Source organism: Parasteatoda tepidariorum, chromosome 11 (genome assembly GCF_982258835.1).
Source record: "Parasteatoda tepidariorum strain Cologne lab strain chromosome 11, Ptep-v5.0, whole genome shotgun sequence".
Lineage (NCBI taxonomy): Eukaryota > Metazoa > Arthropoda > Arachnida > Araneae > Theridiidae > Parasteatoda > Parasteatoda tepidariorum.
The window spans coordinates 12858637-12883836 of NC_141765.1; the positions used below are offsets into that span (position 1 = coordinate 12858637).

Sequence of the window (25200 nt, forward strand, 5' to 3'; positions counted from 1 at the left end):
TATTATATTATATTATATTATATTATATTATATTATATTATATTATTATAAATTTATAATGTTTTTTAAGTTTTTATTAAATAATTCTAAGAAATACAATGGAAAAATATTATAGGGTAAAAGTATATAATTATGTAATTATTAATAATTTCATTTTTAGCATAGCCTTAATTCTTAAAGCTTCCAGCCAAGCCATTTTTAGGGCATATGGGATTCATTTCAAGCAGAAAGGACAAAATTGATTATATATTTTTATGTCCTTTCTGCATAATTAAGATAAAGTTAAAGATAGCATCTAACACCAGTTCCCAAATTTTTTGGCTGCGGAACCCTGACTTATCAATCTTCTTAGGGCGGAACCTTGACTTTATAAATGAAGTTTATTAAGGTAATTGTGAATGTTATAACCTATAAAAAACTATTTTTAAAATATTTAATTAGAGGAATGAAGATTGTTCATTGTTTTATCATTGTCTTAAATTAGGTTTTATTTTCCTGCAGTTAAATTTGCAGTCCTTGTTCTATAGCCTAATTATGGATTTGTTTTTGGTTTATGTACACAAATGAATAAAATGAGCAAATTATAGCTTAATATGAGATGAGAACTGCTGTTGAAAATGGTTAATTAAGGAGACATATTTCTTTATTAAAGAATTATTTTATCTTATTGGGAAAAGCGTGATAGGAAATACTAATGTAATACTTCATAAATGTTTGTTCTTCTCATAATTAGTTCACCATATTGTTATTAGAAATATTATATTTTCCTTTAAAAAATGTAATTTCCATTTCATTGGCATTTTTCTTAAAATAATTTTATAAAGGCAACTAAAAAATTAAATAATTTACGAATTTTAAGTTGTATCTAAATATAATCAGAGGTTTCAAAACTTATCACTGGTTTTAAGAAGCACTAACTCACAAAACCCCTTCCATTTTTCTAAGGAACCCTAGAGTTCTGCTGAACACCATTTGGGAACCACTGGTATAGAAACATAAAGAAGAAATATAAAAATGTAACAGATTAACATAATTATTTTAGTTAATAATATAATACCAAAAAATATTCAACTAAGTTTGAAGCATAATTAATATTTAGGCTCTAAAGTATGATATTTTCATGCAAGACATTTAAGATTTAATTTAATAGAAAAACAGAAGTAATAAGAAAAGTTCCAAATACCTATTTTTTGCAAATTTTTATCACTAATCTTTGTAATAAACTTAATTAAAAAAGTTTTCTTTATAAGTTAGAAATCAGTATCAATAAAAATATTATTAAGCTTATTCGAAGTTACTTTATTTTTCTTGAAAGATTATATTTCTTAATTGCACTATTCAATATCTTTTTAAGAGTATGACAAATTATCTTAAGTATTTTTTTTAATTCAGTGATTTATATCAAGAATATATTTTTGAAAATCTTACATGATTAAAAATGTGTTTATGATTTCATTTGTTTGAATTAAATTGTTGACCTCCTGCTTTAAAACTAAAAATTTAATAAATATGAAAAAAATTAACACCTGAATGCATCCATTAAAGAATGTAACTTTTTCTTCATCTTCAATAGTTTCTATACCCCCTACAGATACTTTGCCAATACGCATACCTTGTATATTTGCTTTCATAACTTTTTTCATCTAGAACAATAAAAAAAATTACAATTTAAGATATATCTTAAAGTATTGAATTTTTATTGCTATTTATAAAATTGTAATCAAATGAGATTAAAAGTTGAATGATGATATCCATATTATTTCGAAACAACATTGATTTTATACATAAGGATGAGTTTGGTAAAAAACAAAAAGAAAACTGAAAATAGAAATCCAAAAACATTATGTACAAAACATTTTTTTAAAAAAATTGAAAATATTCCTGAAATTAGAGCAAGAAAAAAGTTTACATAGTTGGCATATATCCATAGAATATTATCAACATTTTAATAAAAATATATGGATGCCTGATATTTTTTTAAAAAAATTGTGCAAATACGAATAGCGATGCTTGATTTTAAATTGTGTAAATATGAATCACGACGTGTGATTTTAAATCATGCGAATGTAATTTTGAAATGCGTTTGAATAGTTAAGAAAAGGTGGTAATAAATGAATGTTTTTCGGGGGGAATTTGAAAATGCTGAAAAGTTTCAAAAGTTTTTGGACATTGTATCTGATTTTTCCATTTTCTTTCCTCTCGGGGGTCCTTGATAATTTCAGTTGATTGCAGCTGTTAGAAGAAAATAATCAAATGCCATATCTGTTATCTTTAAACTCCTACATCCTGTAAATAAAAAGCTATAGACAGCTATGTGGTCGATTTGATTCTTTGTTGTTTTCTGCCTGGGGAAATCCATGTTGCCTTGCTTGTGTATTTTTTTATGTTTAAATGAAGTAGTGAAGTAGTATGTATAATGAAGTAGTTCAGTTCATAACAGGCTGGGAAATGTTCACTATTTTTCTTTCTCCATTTATTTTATATCTAATTGCACACTCATCTTCAGATGTTCACCTTCTCTAATTTTGCATTCATGTCTCTCATCAAAATTAAAAGAATGTGTTTAGGGACCTTGTCTGAAGACAAGTTTTTTTGTAGTTGATCATACAACTTAGTTTTTATTTCCATATTAGCATCATTAGTTGGTATGTACACCTGTATAATTGTTACCTATGTGTAGTTGGAGTAGAAGTTTGCTCTTATGATTTGGCTGTGTACTAGTTTCAAGTTCAAAAGATTTTTCTTCACCTTATAATCTTTTTAGGTGATGAAAAAAAACGAAAAATAAATAGCCATTATTATAAGCAAAAGAGGTGAAGAAAAGCTTTCTGGACATCCTTAAATTATATATTGGTTAAATAATTTTGCAATTAAGTAATTAAAATTTTTGCATTGTTATTCTTTAAAAATTGTAAGGTAATAAACCTGAAATATTTTTTTTTAAAAAGGAAGGATAAAGACTAATTAAGTATTTTTCAAATTTACTTTCTATTTGAGATTTAATTATTAGTATGACTTAAGATACTTAAGATTTAATTATTAGTATGACTTAGACTACTTAAGATATTATTAGTATCATCCACAAAAGAAGCAATAAACTGAATTGAGTTGAATGGCATCAAAATCAGATACTCAAAACGAAAGAAGTAATCTAGGTAAACTGATTAAATGGTGCTAAACTAAGTCTAATGGGAAAAAAATGTTTGTAAAGATTATGGGGGTAAATTTTGGTTATGGATCTGTTCACTTGAAGAAGAGAAACACTGAGGGAAAACAAAAAGCTGAGTAAAAAATTATTTTTTATAAAGATTTCTTTGATAAATTAGGTTAATAAATAATCTGTTAAGGCAGAAACCCTAATTTGCATTAATCAGTGTTGCAAGCCTATAACATCAATATTTTGTTTTACTATAATTTACTTAGTGCTTATACTTTGATTTTATGATATTTAATGCTCTTGTGTTCAATATCTTTTTTCATTTATTTTAAATGTTATTATTATGTCATTATTTTAATATGTTCAGTTAAATAAACAGTAACTAAATAATTTTAGCGTTAAAATGTTAAATATTGTTTTAAAATTCAAAAGTAAAGGGGGGAAATATATTATTACTTACAATATATTTTCCATAGTCCAATGATAACAACAACCACTTTGGAAACCATGTTGCTTCAACAGTATGCCAGTTTCCATCATTAACTGTGACATGTGACAAAATGAGATCCTGATTATTGAAAATATATCTAATATACCCATCAATTACCTGTGAAAGAAAAAAGTAATTAAGTTTTTCAGTTACAAAAGAGCAAGATATCAAAATTAATTAGAAAATTATCAAAAATTTGGATAAAAAGAATAACGAAATAATCAAAATAATAATACTTAACAATTTTACATTAAAACTTGGTATATTATACTCAAATAAAGAAAATTAAATTACTATACAAAGAAAACTTTTTAAAAGTGTATTATTCTAAAATGCAAATAGAAATGCATATCGGTGTAATTCAGAAATACAAACTAATTTTAGATTTTTAAGGTAAAAGCAAGGTATATATATATATGTGTGTGTATTTATATATGAGGGTTGTAAATTAAATAGTGGCAACTTAGCCTTGAAACTCACAGAAGGGCGGGCATGCGCAAAAAGGATATGGGAACAGTGAAGTGGAGCTGTTGTCGATGTGCAGAGTGCAAAAAACAGTCGATCTGCTTAGAAGGGTAGTTGCTGTGTGGCGCTAAAGTGAGGAGTTTCATTTCTATCGCTCTAAAGCATGTTTTTAAAAGGTGAACAGCGGTCGTCGCTTAAAATCGAGTGTACCCGTTGCAAAAATGCAACAGAATGCTATCGAGGATTAGTGGAAGCCTGTGGAGCAAATGCTTTACAATATTGGACAATAGCACGATCTTTTCAAGCATTTCGTCTTATTCGTCATTAAGCCTTTTGAAAACACGCTTTAGATTGATGGAAACGAAACTCCTCACTTTAACGCCACACAACAACTACCCTTCTAAGCAGATCAACTGCATTTTGCACTCTACACATCGGCAACAGCGCCACCTCACCGCTCCCATATCCTATTTGCACAGCCCCACCCTTCTGTGAGTTTCAAGGTTAAGCTGCCACTATTTAATTTACAACCCTCGTGTATATATATATGTATATAAATAAATATATATATGCATATATATATATATATATATATATATATATATTTATATATAAATATATATATGCATATATATATATATATATATATATATATATATATATATATATATATATATATATTATATATATATATATATATATATATATATATATATATATATATATATATATATATATACATATATATAAATATATATATATGTATATATATATATATATGTGTGTATATATATGTGTGTGTGTTACTGTGAATGACTAAAATCAAGAGAAAGTCAACTTTCACCGGTAAATGTCAACAATCACATAGTTGCTTTGGTGAATGTCCGAAATATTTGTTATATCTGATTTGATATGAGCTTATTAGGTGATATTATTATATTTAGTCACTATTTTAATATCTACTGAGGATAGATAAAGAGAAACATCGATGTTCGAAGTGCCGGTTAAATGCACACTGGGCAGTGGCACTTGACCTTAAAAAAATATTGATGTAGGGCATACTGGGAAAATGTATACCCAGCAATGACACTGAAACTTAAGAAAACATTGATGTGGGGCATATGAGGTAAATGTATACCAGGCAGTGGCACTTAACTAGACCTAGTATATATTTCAGACATTTACCAAAGGGACTATGTGATTGTCAACAATCACCAGTGGAAGTTAACAACCATCAATTTTGGTTATTCACAGTAACACACACATGCTTGCAACACATGGATATATGTCTCTATTTAAAAAATATATGAAATTATATAAAATATATTCCAAGAACGAAGATATATCTTTACAAAGAAATGAATAACACCAAAAATATAAAAAGCATAATGAAATTTATTCAATATCTTTAACTATTTTCATATTATATTCCAGCAAAACATTAGGACCCTAAAAACAAGATTTTCAACCAATGTAAGTGACTGAAAAATTTTATAAATAAAAAAGAAATTTTATGATAAAAAAAATTTCATGATCAATACTTTTAAAAATAATGTTATTTTTTAAAAAAATATTTGAATTTGATCATTAAAACTCTGAATAATATAAATTTTTAAAATTTTTCCTATCTCAAATCAACCAATTACTGAGTTTTTCCATGAGTGAAGAAATGTATATTAACTTAACCTGCTTATTATCATCAAACCTTTAACATTTTTAAAATCACTATTATTCAGAAAAACGTTTTTTAAAATTGTTTGCACACGACTTTGGGATAAATTTTGAATGAAAACGTATAGTTAAAATGTATTAGCAATTTTGGCACATAAAATGTGCAAATCTTGCTTCGAAAGTGATAACACAACAGTGAATTTAAACTCTTTTCTAGTTTATTCAAAGTTTATTAATCAGTGCAAGAACACGATGAAAAGAAACACAAAACAAATCAAGTCATAATGTGAAGTTCTTGAGAGAAAATACTTTAAATAAAATTTAAATAGATTACATATTACAGTAAATCACTGTTTAAGAGACCAATTGCTATTTTTTTACAGCATAAAGTGTTCAAATATATTTTTCTCTTGTTAGAATTTTTTTTACTCTTTCTTTAAACCTCTTAATTAAATTTTTATAAAGAAATGTGTTTGGCATTATTTTAATAAACCAAATCAATAAGTATCTACTTTGATTTTAAAAACTCATATCAGAATTCTAATTGCAATATTTTTTGACAAAAGTTTCTACAGTGCTCCAAAAAAAAAAAAAAACCTGAATAACTTTCGATCTAATGATCAGATTTTCACATTTTGGAACTCAATCTTAATGGTTCGAGAGGGTGACCTCAAATATGCTAATTAACTAGTGCATACGATATTTTAAAAGATGAAATTAGACACAAAAACATACTTTCTCCAAATAAACATACCTATTTTCAATGTATTCGTATTTCTGACCCCCAAAATATAGGGAGTAGCAGGAATCTGAGAAATGTGGTCCCCACAATTTGGTCAGGAGAGCAATCCAAAGTTTGAACCCTTTAATTTTAATTTTACTCCTTGCATACTTCGCCAAATCTCAAGAACTTTTTAAGCAAAATTGAAAAATTTTTTGCACACAATTATAAAATTCATTTACCCAAAGATAATTCTATGAAAAAAGTAAATTGTAGTAAATATTTATTATTTTTTATTATTTTATTTAATAATAGTCGAAAGAATTTTAAATTGTAAGATACAAAGTTTTTACATCATTTAAAAGTACATAATTTTACATGGCAAAATACAAAATTTGAGGAAAACCGGAGACCTGAGAAATCAAATTTTAAATAAACGACTTCGTTAAAATTTGATTTCTCAAGAACTACTCAACTGATTTTGCTCAAATTTTGTATTTTGCCATGTAAAATTAGATACTTTAAAATGACGTAAAAATTTTATACCTTACATTTCAAAAATTTTTCAACTATTATTAAATAAAATAATAAAAATAATAAATACTTACTAAAATTTACTTTTTGCATGGAATTATCTTTGGATAAACGAATTTTATAATTGTGTGCATAATTTTTTCAATTCGCTGAAAAAGTTTTCAAGATATGATGAAGTACGCAAAAAGTAAAATTAACATTAAGGGGTCCAAGCATTAGATCACTCTCCTGGCCAAATTATGGGAAGCATATTTCCCAGATTGCGGCTGCCCCCTATATTTTGGTATTTTGGTGGTCAGAAATACGAATCTGTAGAAAAAGGGTATGTTCATTCGGAGAAAGTATGTTTTTGTAAAATATCGTCTGCACTAATTAATTACCATATTTGAGGTCACCCCCTTAAACCAATAGGATAGAGTCTTATAACATGAAGATACGATCATTAAATCAAAAGTTATTCAAGGTATTCCGTTTTTTTTCTTTCTTTGGCACACTGTACATTACTTACATCTATTATAATTAGGCTGTTGTGACCTAGCTTAATTTGTAGCAATAAACCATCATCATGATGTGTCCTAAATGATACTTTTTGTATCCATGGCAGCTGTATTGGGTACAAATGTGGGAGGAAAACCATAAAACCATCTCCAATAAAATGCCTAACAATTGCTACACCTGCAATGACGCAAAAAATTACCTATAAGTTGCATTGAACAATATTGATTAAAATCAACTGTACATAACTACTTAAAAAGTTAAAAGTTTAAATATATAAACACTGGAAACTTAAAATTAAATTCTTTAGTTAAGGCTTCACAATTTCATGAGTATGACAATGTGGTCAACATTTTACACACACAATGCTACAAGTGCTTCCCGGAAGACTGGTATGCATCAATCTGATGCTGGGTGGGCTTCTAGGCACTTCTGAGGATCCAACTCCAGTCCTTCACAATTGTTCTATGACTTTAACTACTGAGCCATCATGAAACACATTTACCCAAATATAATTTTGTAGAAAAATATCTTTAAGAAACCATTTTTTTAAATATGTAATGTAATAATCATCAAAAAATGTCTTAATTATAAAGTATTTAAATTTTACAAGCTAATATACACCTAAAGCTGAAATTTGAATGCATATAATTTTAAACATTTATTTCCCTAGAAATATTCACACAGCTTCATTAAAATTTTGGATTTTCACAAATACATAGTTAAATATGATTTAAAAATTTTATATTTCAAAATTCAAAACATTAATAATATAATATCATTAATAAAGCTGAAATCATTATTAGACTATATAATATCATTAATTATTATAAATTAAATGCTTTTCATGAAATTGGCGTTGAGTTTACAGAACTTATATATTAGAATAAAAATATTTTGACTTGTACAAATAGTTCTAAAGTTATAGTAAATATATGTGTATATATATATTTGATGTAACTTTGTACATAAAAATAGCAAACTTGCAGCAGATTTTTGTATATTATGACAAATTCTATATTATCATACTCATATTTAGAACATACTCTTTTTTTTTTGTCTAAAAAATATATTTATGTTTAAAAAGTACAATTCTAATGTATTTTGAAACTTCAATTATAGCTTGTGTTAACTAATCTGTTCTTCAATCTACTCAGATTAAAACTAGCTAATAAAAACTTTGTAATTTGTACACACAATGATTTTGCTGACTGAATAACAAAAAATGTGTCTATTAAGTTCATTTGTTAAAATTTGCTCTCACTTCTTAAATAAATATAATAAAAAGATGCTACTTTGTTGCTGAAAAGATTAGAACTTATAGAACATTTTAGAGAAGAAAGAAACAAGGAAAAATTATATTCATCCATTACCGAGAAATTAAATGATGGCCTTACCTTCACTACAATCCTTTTCTACAAATCCAGTAGGACAAGTACAGTAATAAGATCCCCAACCTTCGACACAAGTTCCTCCATTTTTGCAGGGAGAAGAATGACAATATCCCATTTTTTGAGGACATCCCACAGTTGTTCCATTATTGGCCACAAAACTGATAAATGGTGAAATGAAATAATATATACTCAAATGATAATATAAACAATGATGAAATGATGGCATTCTAAACTTCAGAAATAGCTTATCATAGTGAATAAAGTACACAAAATTTCGTAAAAAATAATTGCTGAGCAAAGTAGTAGAAGATTCTAGGTAGCATTTTAGTCAATTTAGGGACATCATCTTGAAAAAATATACACATTTTACCAATGAAAATCATCTCATTTAATGAAGAGACAGAAAAATTAAGTCCTATAAATACAGCTAAATATAACACATTTTTAAAACTAAAATTATTTTTAAGCATGTCTCTAACAATTTTCTTCCCCAAACTCTTCATGCATGAGTAAAAGTTAAAGAGCAATATATTAAAAATGAATATAATAAATTAAATGTTAAGTTCTTATAAAAAAGTTAAAAACATTTTTCTACTAAAATGATTGGTTTAGTGAACTAAAGAAATGAATAAAGATTCATTACCAATATTTTTTAAATTAAGCTCTAGCTCCTTTGAACGCTAGCAAAACAATTTTCTTACCTATTTAAGTTTACTAGTTGATTATCCACATACAAATCCTTTATACATCCATTAAAGTTTTTGTTTTGTACTTGAAAATCACTTAATAAGGAGGGTAATCCTCCAATTTGCAAAGGTCCAGTTAAATCAAGAAATCTATAGCAAGTTTGCTTCAAATCTGAACACCTAAAAAAGAGAACCAGTAAATTTTACCAGGTTCCTAGCACACACAAAAGGGTAAAGCAGAAAACTTTATAAAAAAACTTTTGAATTGTTGGCCAGGTTTTCCCCCTGTAAAGTGCTCTAAAAATATCTTGAAAGAAAGTAATGTACTCTGCATAACAGTTAACTGTTGTCAAATATGCTTATTTTGACACAAAAATGCCTTTTTTCAACAAAAAACTTATACTTATTCTTTATTTAGTGAAATTGGAATTTTGAATAGTTTTGTAAGGTTAATTAAACTGTACAAACTTAATCGATTCTAAATTTATTGAATAAAAAGAGTCTCTTACTCTTGATTGAATATGAAATGGTAGAAGGGAAATTCTATCTGAAAAAGAACTTTTTAACTATTTGAAGTAAAATGGCATCTTACATTATAAATCATACCACAACTTTGAATAATTATCTCTTCTTGAATTGAGTATGCAATTACAAATTTTATTGGTATTCATTGAAATCTAAATAAAGTCACATAACTTAAGGTAGGGAATCTAAACATAATAATCTTAAATGAACATAATGTTGTAAGAAAGCAATCAGTGTACAAATTTAAGTAATAGTTGTTTGAATTGTATAAGGCACCTAACATGCATTGACCACAAGGCTGATGGAAATTTTTCCAGAATAAGCTAGATATAACCCCCTCGCTGTTGGACTAAAGATATTTCCAGAGGTGATTTTGCCCTACATCAATGCAAATATAGGATGGTATATGGAATATAGAATAGTAGAAAAGCGATCTGTGAAAGTGAATTTATCTAAATACTTAACTCATTATCTTCTGGTTATAAAATAACTTGCACTTTACATGACAGTGTGCTACATGACTGAGAGGATAAGAAATAGCATACATTTTAATATTTATTCCAGGAAGATTAAAATATTTTAGAAAATTTATTGAAGCTACAAAATTCAATCATGAAATTTAAAGGAAAGTGTTATGCTTAAAAAAATTAATAATACACTTTTTAACTTTTGGTTAAAAGTATATTTTTAACTAACAAATTAAATATTTATATCGAAAAAAGCTAAAACTAAATTCATGTCTGTGAAAATTGCAACACCATGAAGGAATCGTCATAATTGAATGAAATTTAATACACGGTTGAGTGGTAGTGGTACAAATAAATGATCAAACTTTCAACAATACCAAGCGAACAAACAATAACAAGAAATCGAAATCAGTATTTTGTGTAACCACCACGCGCCGCAATAAGTGTTGCTACACGACGTGGCATGGAGTCAAGCAAATTTTGAATGTCTGTCTGAGGAAGACCATTCCATATTGTTTGTATACGTACCCAAAGTTCATCTGTAGAAGCAACAGGACAAGGATCACGAGCGAGACGCCGACCAAAGAAAGTTCAATCATCGACATATACGCATGACAAGGAAGAAGCTGTACCTGCCACGATGCAAGGATGGATTGAACAGTCCTAGCAATATGAGGGCGGACATTGTCCTGTTGAAATACAGCGTCTGGCAAGGCTTGAAGAAGGGAACAGCTTGGGGCTGCAGAACTTCAATGATGTACCAGTTGCTGTTCAAATTATCCGCAATTCATAGCAATTGAGATCGTCTGTGATATGCTATGACACCCCAGACCGTAACTCCGGGTGTTCGTCCACTGTGGCGTTCGATAATGCACTCCGGAAGGTGGCGTTCACCAGCATAGCGTCTGACACGAATCTGGCCATCATGGTACCACAAATTAAAACGGGATTCGTCAGAAAACACGACACGCTGTCAATCAGCACGCCAGTCCCTATGCTGATTGGCCCATTGTAGCCGCAGTCGGCAATGGTTTAGCATGAGGGGGATCCTGTATAAAGGAGTCCTTGAGCGCAGTCCATGCTGCAGCAGACGTCTACGAATTGATGAAGCACACAATGAAACACTTGTAGAAATTGACCACTGTGCTGCCAGTTGTCTAGAGGGAGCCGTACGGTCCATCAGCACCATGCGGACCAGGGGTCTATCATCGCTAGCTGATGTGACATTTCGGGGTCCACTTCCGGATTTCCGAGTTGTCCGACACTCGTCCGTCCACTGCTTCCAAACCCGCATCACTGTGCTGCTGTTACGCTGCACACGAGCGGCTACTGCGCGATAAGACAATCCAGCTTCACGAAGGCCAATGATTCTCCCCCGTTCAAACTCCGTAAGTTGTTGAAGTCTCGCTCTCTTTCGTCGAAGAGGTATAAGTAACGACTGAGCTAACGTTTACCACTAGCAGATAACCACCGATAACCATACACGCCTCGCTACAGCCATCTATTTATTCGGATCTATCCGCCGTTCAGAAGGCGCTACTCAGCATAGGCATGGGTCTGAATATACGGTCTGAACATATGGGTTTGAAATTCTAATCATTTGCATATCATGCTTCACTTTGCATTTCCTAAAAATTTCAGCTCACTCGCGTATGTCCTTTATGGTGTTGCAATTTTCACAAACATGAGTTTATTTAAAAATTGTTACATTAAATGTAGGGAAATGTCTTTTTTTTAACAGACAAGGTGATTAACTTTTGCCTCTATCATTCAAATAAAAAAGAATAAAAAATTGACTGCAGATTAATGATATTCCCTGCCTCTTTGATTACGCTATTAATATTTCATGCAAAATAAGCAACCCCAATTTTAGTGGCGTATAGTGAAACTTTATTGTGTCCTAGTTTTTATAGCCTACACTTACTTTTTATAAACCATAGTGGATTAACACTTATCTTCTTATTTATTAGTTTTCACTAAGTTACGTACAGTATATAAAAATTCTAAAAATATATATTAAAGGTGGTCCTTACAAAACACTCTGTATATTAAAGTTATGAATATAATTACCTTCTCTCCAGTTTTATTTTCGTAGTATTGGCACAGAAATAATTTCCTAGTTGTTTTCCGTGCTTCAAAGAAAGACCAACATCACAGTTGTCAACACTTAAAGTAGCACTCTGAAATGAAAAATATGTTTCGCAAAATATGTAACAAGAAGAAAGCGCTTAACATGACATTTTACTTATAGCACAGGTAAAGATATATCTACAAAAAAAAAATTTAAAAATTACTAGAAATTTTGAAATGAAGAAATAAACCCAGGAAATAAGCAGTAAATATTATTAATTAGTTATTTTCTTATACTTTTTTTCTCATACTTTTTTTCCTAGTATTATTACATTTTAGGAAAATAATTATATTTTTGTGGGTTTCAACTGCCTGTAAATCTTATTTTGTTCCTAATTCAGTAAAAATATAAATTAATAACTGACAAAAATCTTGACTTGATGGTTTATTCATTTTTAAATGCATGATTTGATTTCATATATATGAGCTTATAATTCAAGTTTATTATCCTGGTTTTACATTTGCTGCAAAATTTATGGTAAAATATAAAAATATCAATTATACAATTCAAATGAAATAAATAAGCTTCTATGCTATAATCCTTGCCAATAATTGAAATAAAAATTCATTGAAAGTTTTTTAAAAAAATAGTATTAAATGAGCATAAAGCTCTATTTTTAATTGAAGAACATTTTTGAAACTAATAAGTTGTAATAATAAAGGAGTTGTGCCTAAAACTAATTGTCATTATGACCAGTTGTGCTTATGAGGAATTATCACCATGATGAATTTTGCGTGATAAATTGACACTGAATCTTCTACAACTATATACTTAACTTTTAATTACCAGAATTATATTAGGTAAAAATTAGTTTTTACAAAACAGTAAAAACATATTTCACTAAAATATAATGGGAAAAAACATTATACTTAAATTTTCTAATTGTTAAAGGTTAAAAAAGGATTAGAATGAAAGTACACTTTTGTCACTAAGACATAATCTAAAAATATTAAACTAAGAGGTAAGGGATTTAAGATTTAAGCGAAAACTTGTAAAATAAAATATTAAGAGAGAATTATAAAAACTAGTCTAAAAAGAGATTAAAAAAAAAATACTGTTTAAATTGAAATATTTACTTAAAATTTTTTATTCATTTCTATTTTTTAAAATTACTTCAGTAAATAAAATAAATAGTACAATAGTTACAAAAAGGATAAAAGTTTATAGAACTTTATAATCTTATAGGTATAAAAATCGCCATACACACAAATTTAACCATATGTACAAAATAAAGTAATTCAAATAAATATAAAACAAGTATAAATAATAAAAACTTATTCATAATGGTTAAAATTTTTATTAAAAATATAATTTTGTTTTTACAAAATATTAGGAAAGGAACACTGAAATACAAATGTAACTTTGAATTTTTTTTTTATCCTGCAACAAACAACAACAGAAAACAACAAAATACTAATTTAAGTGATAAAATATTGATTTGGAATTTATGAGCTAAGTGGTGCAAGATAAAAAATTACTCAAAATTATTTCTCCTAAAAAGCTGGTTTATTACAACACTATTTATGACCAATGAAACAGTATAAGTTTATAAACATTTAAAAAACATTTTTGTAAGAATTAAATGTTATCGATACTTACTCGATTAAAATAAGTCATTTGAACTGTGTGCCATTGCCCATCACTCACTCCATATTTAATGGATACTTTGGAAACTTGTTCACCAAGTGAGAATGAAAATAATAAATGTGCATTAACAATTTCTAATGAAATGAAATCATGTTTGTCATTATAACGGCCATTATACAATAAAAGAGCATGTCTTTCTTGAGTGGCAAACCTTAAAATAAACATAAAATTAAAATCAACATATTTTTTTAAATTCTCAACACATCAATTTCATTTTAATCAATAATTTAATATTAGACTGATTTTTTGGCGTAAATCAACAAATAACATCTAACATATTATCATAATAAAGCAAGGTTTCTTAAAATATAATTTTTGGAACTCCTGTTAAAAAATTAATTTAAAAACTGTACACATTAGAGGTTACAAATAAATAATTTATAAAATCGGACAAATCATGATTGTAGAAGCTGTGATTTTTTTAAAAAAATTTTTTAATATAGATAATTTACATTTAGTTTGCAACCTATACATCTGGGTTTACAGCATTTTTGTCTTAACCCTCAACACACCATGACAGGGGCGGATCTACTTAAGGGCTTTTTGGGCTGCAGCCCAGGGCCCAGTGGATACAAAGGGCCCCAGTCCCCTCTGAAAACAATAGGGGATATTTTGAATTAAAAGAAATATCTAATATTAAAAAAAACTATTATAAGGTTGGCAACCCTGAGATCAATCAACCCATGCATGTGCACGTCTATCGAACGGAACGGGAAATTCTTTTAGTATTCTCTTCTTTCAGTGTATTTTTTTGCGTCTATTACGGGGGACTTCTCGGCGCCGCCGCTTAACGCCCGACGTAATTTTTTTTTTCGCACTTCTGTTCAAAGTGACAAACTTGTTTAGTTTACTAATAAATGATAACTTAAAAGTTATAAAGACCGGACTTTTCTCTTATTTTACTTATAATTGAAAGTACATAATCAGCATAAGAAAAGATTTCCTGCTCTTAGTTGGTAAGTAAAAAGAATTATAAATCATTTCTTTTTTTGTTTTTAATGTATTTTTTCAATACTAAATGAACTTTTTAATCAATTTTTAACTATAATTTGTGAATTACTGCACTCATTACAAAGTATTAAAATGCGACGTGAAGAACAATATTACATCGATTATCTTATTCCCTGTTTACTACCAGAAAATTATCAAGTTCATTGTTTATTTTTAGAAAAATATCAGTCTTATTTTACAATACTATATCTGGTAGAAAATATAAAAGTAGAGCTGAGAAACGGAAATTACAGATAGATTGAGAAAAAGAAAGAAAGAAATGTGCAAAAATTGAAACTTTTTTCAAATTAGAACATAAAAACGAGAATGAAATAGCTACAAATTTATTAACAAGTGAAAAGGAAGGGATTTTATCCAAAGAGAATCTATTTGAAGGGAGCAGAAAATCACAACACCAGGAAAAAAATATAAGTGATAAAAATGTGCAAAGTCTTGACTACCAGCAACCCTCTGATCCCACTGAAAACTATATTAGTGTTCAGCAAGAGGACGGTAATACCGAGGCGGAAAGAAATTTAGAGAATATTAAGTTTGAGTTTGAGAAATATGTTGACATGGGCTTGTGACCAGAATTGCTAAATAATGATTTTATTAATGACATCCTCTCACATGAAATGACTGACCTTCAAAATAAAGATCCGAAAAATATATATTCAGCTTCAATAAAGAAATACAAAGAACAAAACAGAACATTTTCAAATAGGTATTTCATTAAGAAAATGAAAAGTGGTCAATCACTGGAAAGATCTTGGTTATGTTATTCAACAAGAGTTGGTTCTGTTTTTTGTTTGACTTGCAAACCTTTTTCTAAAATCCCTTCTCAATACACAACCGGATTTTCTGATTGGAAACACGTAGGAACTTGTTTAGAAAATCATTAAAATTCTAATGAACATAAGAAATCAATGTTGGTGTGGTTGACACGAATAGAAAATAAATCTGTTCTAGACAAGCAGCTTCAGATGCAATTAAAAAAGGAAACAGAATATTATCACAATGTCCTAAAGCGGGTTATTGCAGTGGTCAAATGTTTAAGTATAAGGGGCTTAGCATTTTGAGGTTCCGAGGAAGTATTTGGTTCTCCACATAATGGTAATTTTATGGGTGCTCTGGAGCTATTGGCAGAGTTTGATCCTTTCATTCGTGAACACATTGAACAGCGAGAGCTGCGACCAAAACCGATAATATCGTATTTATCAAAAACAGTATATGAGGAAATAATTGAGATTATGGGCCGACAGATAATGAAACAAATTATAACTCAAATAAATAACGACGACACAAAGTATTATTCATTTGTGATGGATTCTACTCCAGATCTATCTCATATTGATCAACTTGCTATTGTATTACGATACTGTTTTTGGGGAAAAGTGTATGAAAAATGTGTATCCTTCATTAAAATTAGTAGTCATACTGGCTTACATTTATTTAATATTCTACAAGACTTTTTAGAAACAAATGGACTACTACTGGATAATTGTAGGGGACAATCTTATGACAACGCTGCTAATATGGCGGGTCACTACAATGGTGTACAAGCACTACTAAAACAAAAAAATAAATCCGCGGATTATGTGCCATGTGCTGCGCATTCCCTTAACCTAGTTGGTGAAGAATCTGTTAAGGTTGCAACTGAAATTGTGAACTTTTTTGGAGTAGTGCAGAAAATATGCATTTTCTTTTCTACTAAATTTACGTTAAAAAGTTTAAGGTAGATCAAATGTTCTTGTCACTATGATGCTGTCAAAGCTTTGAAAAATAATTATGATGACATTATGAAAATTTTCGAAAGTTTCAGTGAAAATGAGGATGAGAAAGTTGATTTCCGGAAAGAGGCACGAAATTTATTCAATAAAATGGCGAAACTCGATGCTGCAATTTTGATTATTTTTTTGAGGAGAAATTAATTTAGTTAATAAAAAAATACAGAGCCCTGGTTTAGATATTTGTGAAGGCAACAAGTTAATTGTGTCATTAAAAGACTTCGTGAACAACATAAGGTACCAATCAGATCAGAATCTAAAGGAATACGAAGAAAAAGCTAAAAAATTAAGTACTAGTGTGGGAATAGACTACAATGACGTAAACAAGAGACGCATTACTCCAAAATTTTCAGATAAGTCTACAGATAAATTCTCAGTATACGGCGCAGAAAAATTTAAAAGAGACGCCCTAAACAGTGCGTTGGATAAGCTGATTATGGATTTAAATAAAAGGAGCCAAGTCTAAGAGATGTTTAGCAAGAAATTCAAATTTTTAATGGATTTGCAGGACAAAAATATGGAAAACATAGATCTGGAAAATGTGCGTAATATTGTTGATTATTATCCAGATGACCTAGACGAGCATTTCGTGAATGAGAGCATTCAGTTAAAATCTTATTTACTTCAGTCTAAGCCAGAGTCGTACACCTCTTGCAGTGAAATTTTTATGCTAATTTATGAAAAGAAACTTGTTGATGTTTTCCCAAATTTCTATACTATCTTAAAGATTTTTTTTAACTTTGCCAATCACTAGCTGTAAGCGGAGCGCTCTTTCTCCAGGATGTCATAGATAGAAAACAAATATAGGACAACAATGTTGAGCCATCGACTAAATCATTCATCAGTTCTTTCCATAAATTGTGATTTAACGAAGGACTTACAATGTGATGAGCAAATAAAGGAATTTGCAGCACAAGATGCAGAAAGGTTGCTTTATAATTTATATAACATAACTACTCGTAACCTTCCAATTTCTTTTGCAATAATGTTGTACAGTTGTTGTTTGTATACACAAATAAAAAAAAATTAAAAAAATTATTTTATTGTCCTATTTTTTTCTATATACTTATCTACATCACTATAGAAAACAGTATTTTGACAAAATGGCTATTAGGGCCCCTATGTAGTTTCAGCCCAGGGCTCCACAAATTTACAATCCGCCCATGCACCATGATCAAATCAATATAGTTTTGTTTTAATCTATAAAGTAAAAGATATATTAAAATGACTGGCAGAGGTGTAGAGTGAGAGCTGGCCCACTTTCCTTTCAGAAAACTTTTATTATACTATCATTATAACTGTCATTATTTTTCGTTTCATAAATATATATATATTTACTTTAAATATAGTGAAATGGACACTTCTGGATTAAAAAGACTGTTTGTTCACGAGAATTGTTTATTTATGAAAATAGTCCATTAATAAGAAGGATACTCTAATAATGAAAGAGAATGACATAAATTGTTTTTAAAAGAATTGCAATGATATAAAAATCTATTATAACTGTTTACATTGGTATTTATTTAAACTTAACAAAATTACATATTATTTACAATTAAAAGGAATAGATAAAGAAATTTGATATATATACATACATTTGTTTTATATTTATCTAGTTGAAAAGAAAGATGTGATAGAAGTTTGTTTCTTAAGTGGCTGTGACTTATTCTAAATTCAGGGTGCATTTTTAAATTATTTAGCATTTTTACAACAATTTCATAATTTCTAGATTGATAAAATGTCTCAGTTCCTCAATTAAAAGTTGAGCATCACATAAAGTTTTCACTTTTGGTTCCTTTTCAGAAAGCATCAGTTGAATATTAATTTCAAAATTATCACTCTCAACTTAAAATAATACTTAATAATAAAATTTAAAATAAACAAACAGTTTTCTGAAGGGAAAAAAAACCATGCCCCCTTCTCCCACTAAAAATATGATGACTGGTATTTTGTAATTCTCAGAATGTAAATCATTTGATAAAAAAAAACACATTTTTAATGATCAACCAGCAAAGCATGAAAATCACTGTGTGCTATTAAATAAAAAATACTTTATTTAAAGTAAATATTTCTTTGTCACCACCTACTTATAGGGGTGAAAGTAAAAAAACTAATTTTCAAGAGCACACATTGCATAAGTTAATTAATTAATTATAGTTATTAGTAATAACATTTCGCCATGTGAATAATAGGGCTGAGCGATATCGGAATTTTCGATGTCTTGATATATTGTCAGAAAAAATCGATATTTTACAATGTATCGCAATCTTTACAGTATAACTAATTTATATATTTTTTTATTTCAAACAATGTTAACTTGCCCAAAAGAAAAAAAAAGTCATTTTTTTAAAAATACTTTTAAGAATCCTATTAGAGATTTAAGAATCCTATTAGATTTCAAGAATCCTATTAGAAGAGTATTACTACAAAAATGCTTATTCGAGAAATGATATTTTTAAAAAAATGAAGATGACATGTAAATGCACTTTTAGTTTTAAAAAAATTCTCTTATGAAACTAAAAAAAAAAAAACAATTCTTCTATCTGTATTACTTTTTATAAAACTCCATTAAACTTTTGAATGAATTTTTATTCTTTATTTATTTATTTTTTTATAATTATCTTATGAAGTATTAGTTTCCAGATAACTTGTAACTTTATTATGTTACTATTTGATTGAGATATATACCTCAATCAAATAGTAACATAATAAAGTTACAAGTTACAGCTTTTTGAATCAGCTTTGAAAGCTGGAATAATATTTTATAGTAAATATCAGTCTTTACACAATAATATTGAACTAAAATTAATATTTAAATTTCTTTTACCAAAAGCTTGTAGCTATTAATCAATTTACATTATTCTGAGATATTTGTGTATAGATAGATATTTGTATGCAAAAATTTAATATAGATAGGTATATTCAATGACAAATTTAAATCGATTAGCATATTTTAAGTATCCATGATAGCAAGTTTTTTTCCCCTCAAATAATTAGCCGTAATTTCGAAAAATTTTAGAAGAATTCTAAGGATAGCTTTTAATTAACAATCTTTGCAAGTTAAAAGATATTTTTCCTCACTTAAAGATCTTGAATGGTGACTCCCATATATAGAAAACTATCTAAAATAAATATTTGATGACTGTTCATGCATTACTGATTTATATACATTACTGATTTAATGTAACTTTCCGACAAATGTTCCTTTTTATTACTTTTTTAAGGGAGAGTCGGATTCAAAGAAAAACTAATATATTTTCCCGATAGCTCATTTTTCAAAGATTCATATAGAAATGACCAATTTCTTTGCTTTGATCTAAAAATTTTGTAACAGATGAATCTGCCAATACATTTATTGTGCCACCACTCCCAACAAAAGTAATAGGGCCAAGCAAAGCAAAGCTCAGTCACCAATATCCATGAACGGTGAAACATGGTGTGGAATAAAAGTCTCATTTATTAATCACAGAAGTGAGTTTTATTCACTAAGTCAGGATATAATAACAAAGCATTGTTATTTAGTTACTACTAGATAACAAAGCATTGTTATCTAGTGGTGGTATTTACAGAGTGTCAGTATTTTTGGTATTTTTTTATATAATCCTGTGTGGATATTTTTGATATTTATCTTATTCCTCATAGGGAGAATATATTTTTAATATTGTTATAGTAGATTAAAAAACATAGACATTTCCTTATATATTGGCCAGCTCCAGTGAATAGCTACACAGAATATAAAAATATAGTTATCTTACACTGAATAATTTAAAAGAAATTCTAAATATCAAAGCTTAAAATATTACTTTCTTTAATTTCATTTCATGATGTGTAAATAAAAATGTCTTCAGTTAAATGAGTTTATATTCAAAACTGTCCTATAATTTCAGAATAGCATACTTTAAAGTGATAGAAAGTCTATGTCTTTGTCGCAAAGCTGGAAAAGTAAGATAAGTTCCTTTCTCAAAACTTCGAGCTCTTAGTTCACAAGTTTCAACTGAGCAGTTTTTACAGCTTATGAAGTTATTTGAACAATGTGCTCCTCCTCTACAAAGCTCTAGATAACAAGTACTGTTGGTCAAGTTTACTTCACATCTTTCTCCTATAAATTATAAAGGAAAAAGTTATAAAAAGTAATTATTATTAAATAAAAAATTAAAAAACTTTTTCACATAAACTAAGGAAAAAATTTTTTTCACATCTAAAATCAAAATCGTAGGTCACATAACTTTCGAAAATTATAAGGGTAGTTAATTAAGAGATAATAGAAAGTTACTGCAGAAGTGATGCAGCCCTCATTTTTTGGCGTAGCAAATTTTACTAAATTATTTCCTACTTTTTGACCTCCTGAGATCCAAGCTTTAAATAAAGGCAGAAAATTAAATTTCTCTTAGAAATATGTATCTCAGAAGAAAGTTAACAACAGAAAATAAGTAATGAAGTATTTTCATTATAGAAAAATTAAATTAATCAAACTTAACTGTTTAGTTATTATTAGCTATTACATCGAAAAATGAAAAATTTTAGTTTGTAGAATTTTATGTACACTGTAGGATATTTTTATTCTGTGCTTCTTCATATTTTGGACATAAATAATAATCCAATAGTCTGAAATAAAAAGGTATTTATACATCATAGATAGATAGACTTCGAGGTGGAGCAGCTCCAAGGAGCAAGGTACATTGACTAGAAGTCTATTGTACTCAAACCCTAGATCATGACTAGCGGAAAAGCTTTCTATGTATCAAAGTTTAGGAGCCCCTGTGCAGCTCTAGTGTGATGTAAATAAAGAATCAACCTACCAAAAATATACTTTGTCAATCTTCTCAACTTTCAAAAAAAAAAAAAACATTTTTTTTTCTCATTACAGGAATGACAACACATTAGTTTAAAGATAGCTGCTATGTTCAAGAAGATGGACAAGTCAACAAATTTTTAACAATTTAACAAATTTTGAAAATAAATTTGAATGAAGGAAATTAACTTCAAATTAAAAAATCTTGTAATTAAGATTTTTAAGTCTCTCCTAAGTGTTTTTTTGGAGGAAATTTTTCCATATAGATGACAATATAATGGAAGGTTTTTCTCAGTATTCTTCTTAAAATCACTTTGTTAATGAATTTAAAAAATTACAACATAGGTTATTTTAATACAAAATTCAAATTTGTAAGGTTAATGAGGCTCATAAAATAAACAATAAAAAATATAATTAATTTATATAAGCTTAAATATAAAAATTATTAAACTTTTTCTACCATTTCTACATTTCTACCAATGTTACAAAAATATTTTTTTTAATTTCTTTCAATTCATCAGGTTTTTCATCAGAATCTCCTTTCTGAAATTTTATGAAATAGCGGGGAACAAACTTTTAATAAATTAAAATTTTATTTAAATAAAACATAATTTTTATTGGAAATAAAAGAAATCATTTTTTTAAAAGTAATATATTCTAAGCCTCCCAACTATAAAGAGGGCCCAGAAGCCTTCAGCATTCTTGTTATATCATATATAATTACAACTCAACCCATAATCCTGACAAGAAAAAAAAATAAATAAATAAAATAAAATAAAATAAAAACACAACTCAAACGCAAAAAGAAAAAAAAAAGTTTCCAATTATTCAAATAAAAATAATAAACTATAAATTTTATTTATTAAATAAAAATGAATGGAAATATACTAAAACATAGTAAAAATAGAAACTACTTTTACCTGTGTAATTTTGTTTACAGAAACAATAATATCCACCTTCACTTCTTTCACAGGTTCCTCCATTTAAACAAGGATTTGAATAACAAAGATTGATTTCAGTATCACATTCAAAATTATAATTCATACCTGAAATAAAAATTTTCAACTATGTTTCCAAAGGAGATAAAGAATATATTTTTGAAACTTTGTGAACATGCATGTAATTTTCTAAACATTTTTTGCTACCTTTAGTAAGTCGCGAAATTTATGAACGAAACATTTGTAAGATATTTAAAAAAGATATTAATTTAAAACAGTTTTTTTAAAAAGATGGTGAATTTTAATTTCTAATAACTGAAAACATTACGTTTTAATATTAACAAATTTTGATTTATTTTGAATAAAAATATCCAATTTTTGTCTTCAGCATTTAAAAAAATTTCCAAATTTAAAATTTCATATTCATTTTAAGTAAAAATGTGCATAAAAAACAGCCAAAACAAATATAGACAAAAAAGTTATTTGAGTGAGGGGAAGAATATTTTTTAAAGGACTCAGCAGATGAGGGTGGATTAGAATCTGTTCCTGATTGGGATCCTTATGAAGACACTGCTAGCGTTATTAAATCTGACAGAGATGATGTTCTGGAATCTTAAAATTTGCAGCTTTTTATGTTTCAAAATTTTTCACTGTGTTATTTTTTTAAAATAATCTTGAATAAATTATTTTAACTTTTCTTTATATTAATTTTCTTTTCAAGAAAAAAAAATCTTTATAATATGTAAAGAAAATATGATAGAAGAAAATGCGAAATTAATTATATATAACATAGTAAAAATAGTTTTTGAAAAGAGTACATTGTTCTATATCATTGTTTACAGCACTTCAATGTTTCATGATTCACAAATTTCCGACTTATTACCAGTGTATAAGTCGACCCCTTGAATTTTTTTAAAATTTGAGGAGTTTGAAAAGTCGATTTATACGCCGGGTTATATGGTAATTAAAATTAATTAATAATTCTCAATTTTTCATAGTTTATATTTTCAAACACTATTAGAATAACTTTCTAACTTTTAAAAATTTAGAACTAAGTGTTTTCAATTTTAAAAAAACTGTGATTAAAATTTATGATACCAAAAACCACTAAATAGAGCCATCAAAAAGGCGCTCTCTATTTGTTGCCAGAAAAAAAAATTCAATCACAGATTTAGGTTTTAGTGTTTTAAATTTGAGAAAAATAACTTTAATTTTATAATGCATATATATTACCTTGATGAAAAAAATTGATTGGACTTAACAAAGAACAAATAAATTATATGCTTATTATTATTTTTAAATGATAATTTGGCCAATTTTTCATCTAGTTGCAAACTATTAAAATCAATAAATCATTTTTAATTTTTGCATATTTTATAAGTCCAAACAATTTGAAGATAGAGTAACTTTTTAAATATTAAAATATTTTATCACAAACACTTCTCGTTTTTAAGAAGCAAAGTTTCAGAAAAGAAGTAGAAGGCATAGAATGGAGATGGACAAAACTCATTCTAGCAATTTAACTATTACATTATATAAAAGTTATAAAAAATAGCCCGTCATTCATACGTTATTTCCTAAGCGTTTAAAAAAAGAGCATGATTACTCTGAATATGAAAATTAATACCTGTGAATCCAGGTGGGCAACGACAAGCAAAAGTATTTACAGGAATAATTGATCTAAAAAAATACATATCAGATACAAAGAAATTTGATGCGTTTCCAAACTTAAGAACAGATAGGCATTGGGCAAAATTTATGCATGGTTCACGCACACATAAATTATCTTCAAATGGTAAAACCTGAAATTAAAAAAAAAAAAATCATAATTTTTGTGACACAGCATTTTTTATTTAAAGAAAAATTCTGTTAAAACTTACCATAGAAAAATTTATAATGAAATTGTATTATGTCAATGATATACAAAAAAAAAAATTGCAATTTCGTAAGAAAGTCATTTGTTTTACTCAAAAAACTCTGTTTTGCAAAATAAAATGAAAAGAAAATTTATTCTAATACATTTAATTGCACATTACAGTAATTCCCTTTTATATAAAATTATCAAAGAAATTTTTACTTCCTTAACTTTTTTTGTGAAAGTTCATACAAAGAATAGTTAAAATCTATATAGTATATCAAAAGGTTGGTCCAGACTTTTTGTGAAATTTCCTTTTATTTTTTTAAAAACCTACTCATAATTTTATAAAGCAAAAATTAAGAGATAAATATTTTTTTTTGCCTGTTAACAAGTGTGCGACGAAATATTTCATCAGTCACAAACTACTGCTGAAAAAAGCATGACAATAATTT

The 25200-nt window shown here is 27.8% G+C and overlaps 1 protein-coding gene across 1 annotated transcript in view; it reads right to left on the bottom strand.

Moving 5' to 3' along the window:
* The window catches only part of LOC107448394 (protocadherin-like wing polarity protein stan), a 102581-nt gene that overhangs the window by 56068 nt on the left and 21313 nt on the right, over positions 1-25200 (bottom strand). Inside the window, exons 4-13 of the mRNA XM_043042940.3 lie at positions 24518-24692; positions 22873-22998; positions 21058-21259; positions 14336-14534; positions 12676-12785; positions 9629-9793; positions 8931-9085; positions 7547-7713; positions 3618-3764; positions 1527-1643 (exon numbers count right to left, since the gene is read on the bottom strand). Of these exons, the coding sequence (XP_042898874.2) occupies positions 1527-1643; positions 3618-3764; positions 7547-7713; positions 8931-9085; positions 9629-9793; positions 12676-12785; positions 14336-14534; positions 21058-21259; positions 22873-22998; positions 24518-24692 (1563 nt within the window). The remainder of the gene's footprint in view (positions 1-1526; positions 1644-3617; positions 3765-7546; positions 7714-8930; positions 9086-9628; positions 9794-12675; positions 12786-14335; positions 14535-21057; positions 21260-22872; positions 22999-24517; positions 24693-25200) is intronic.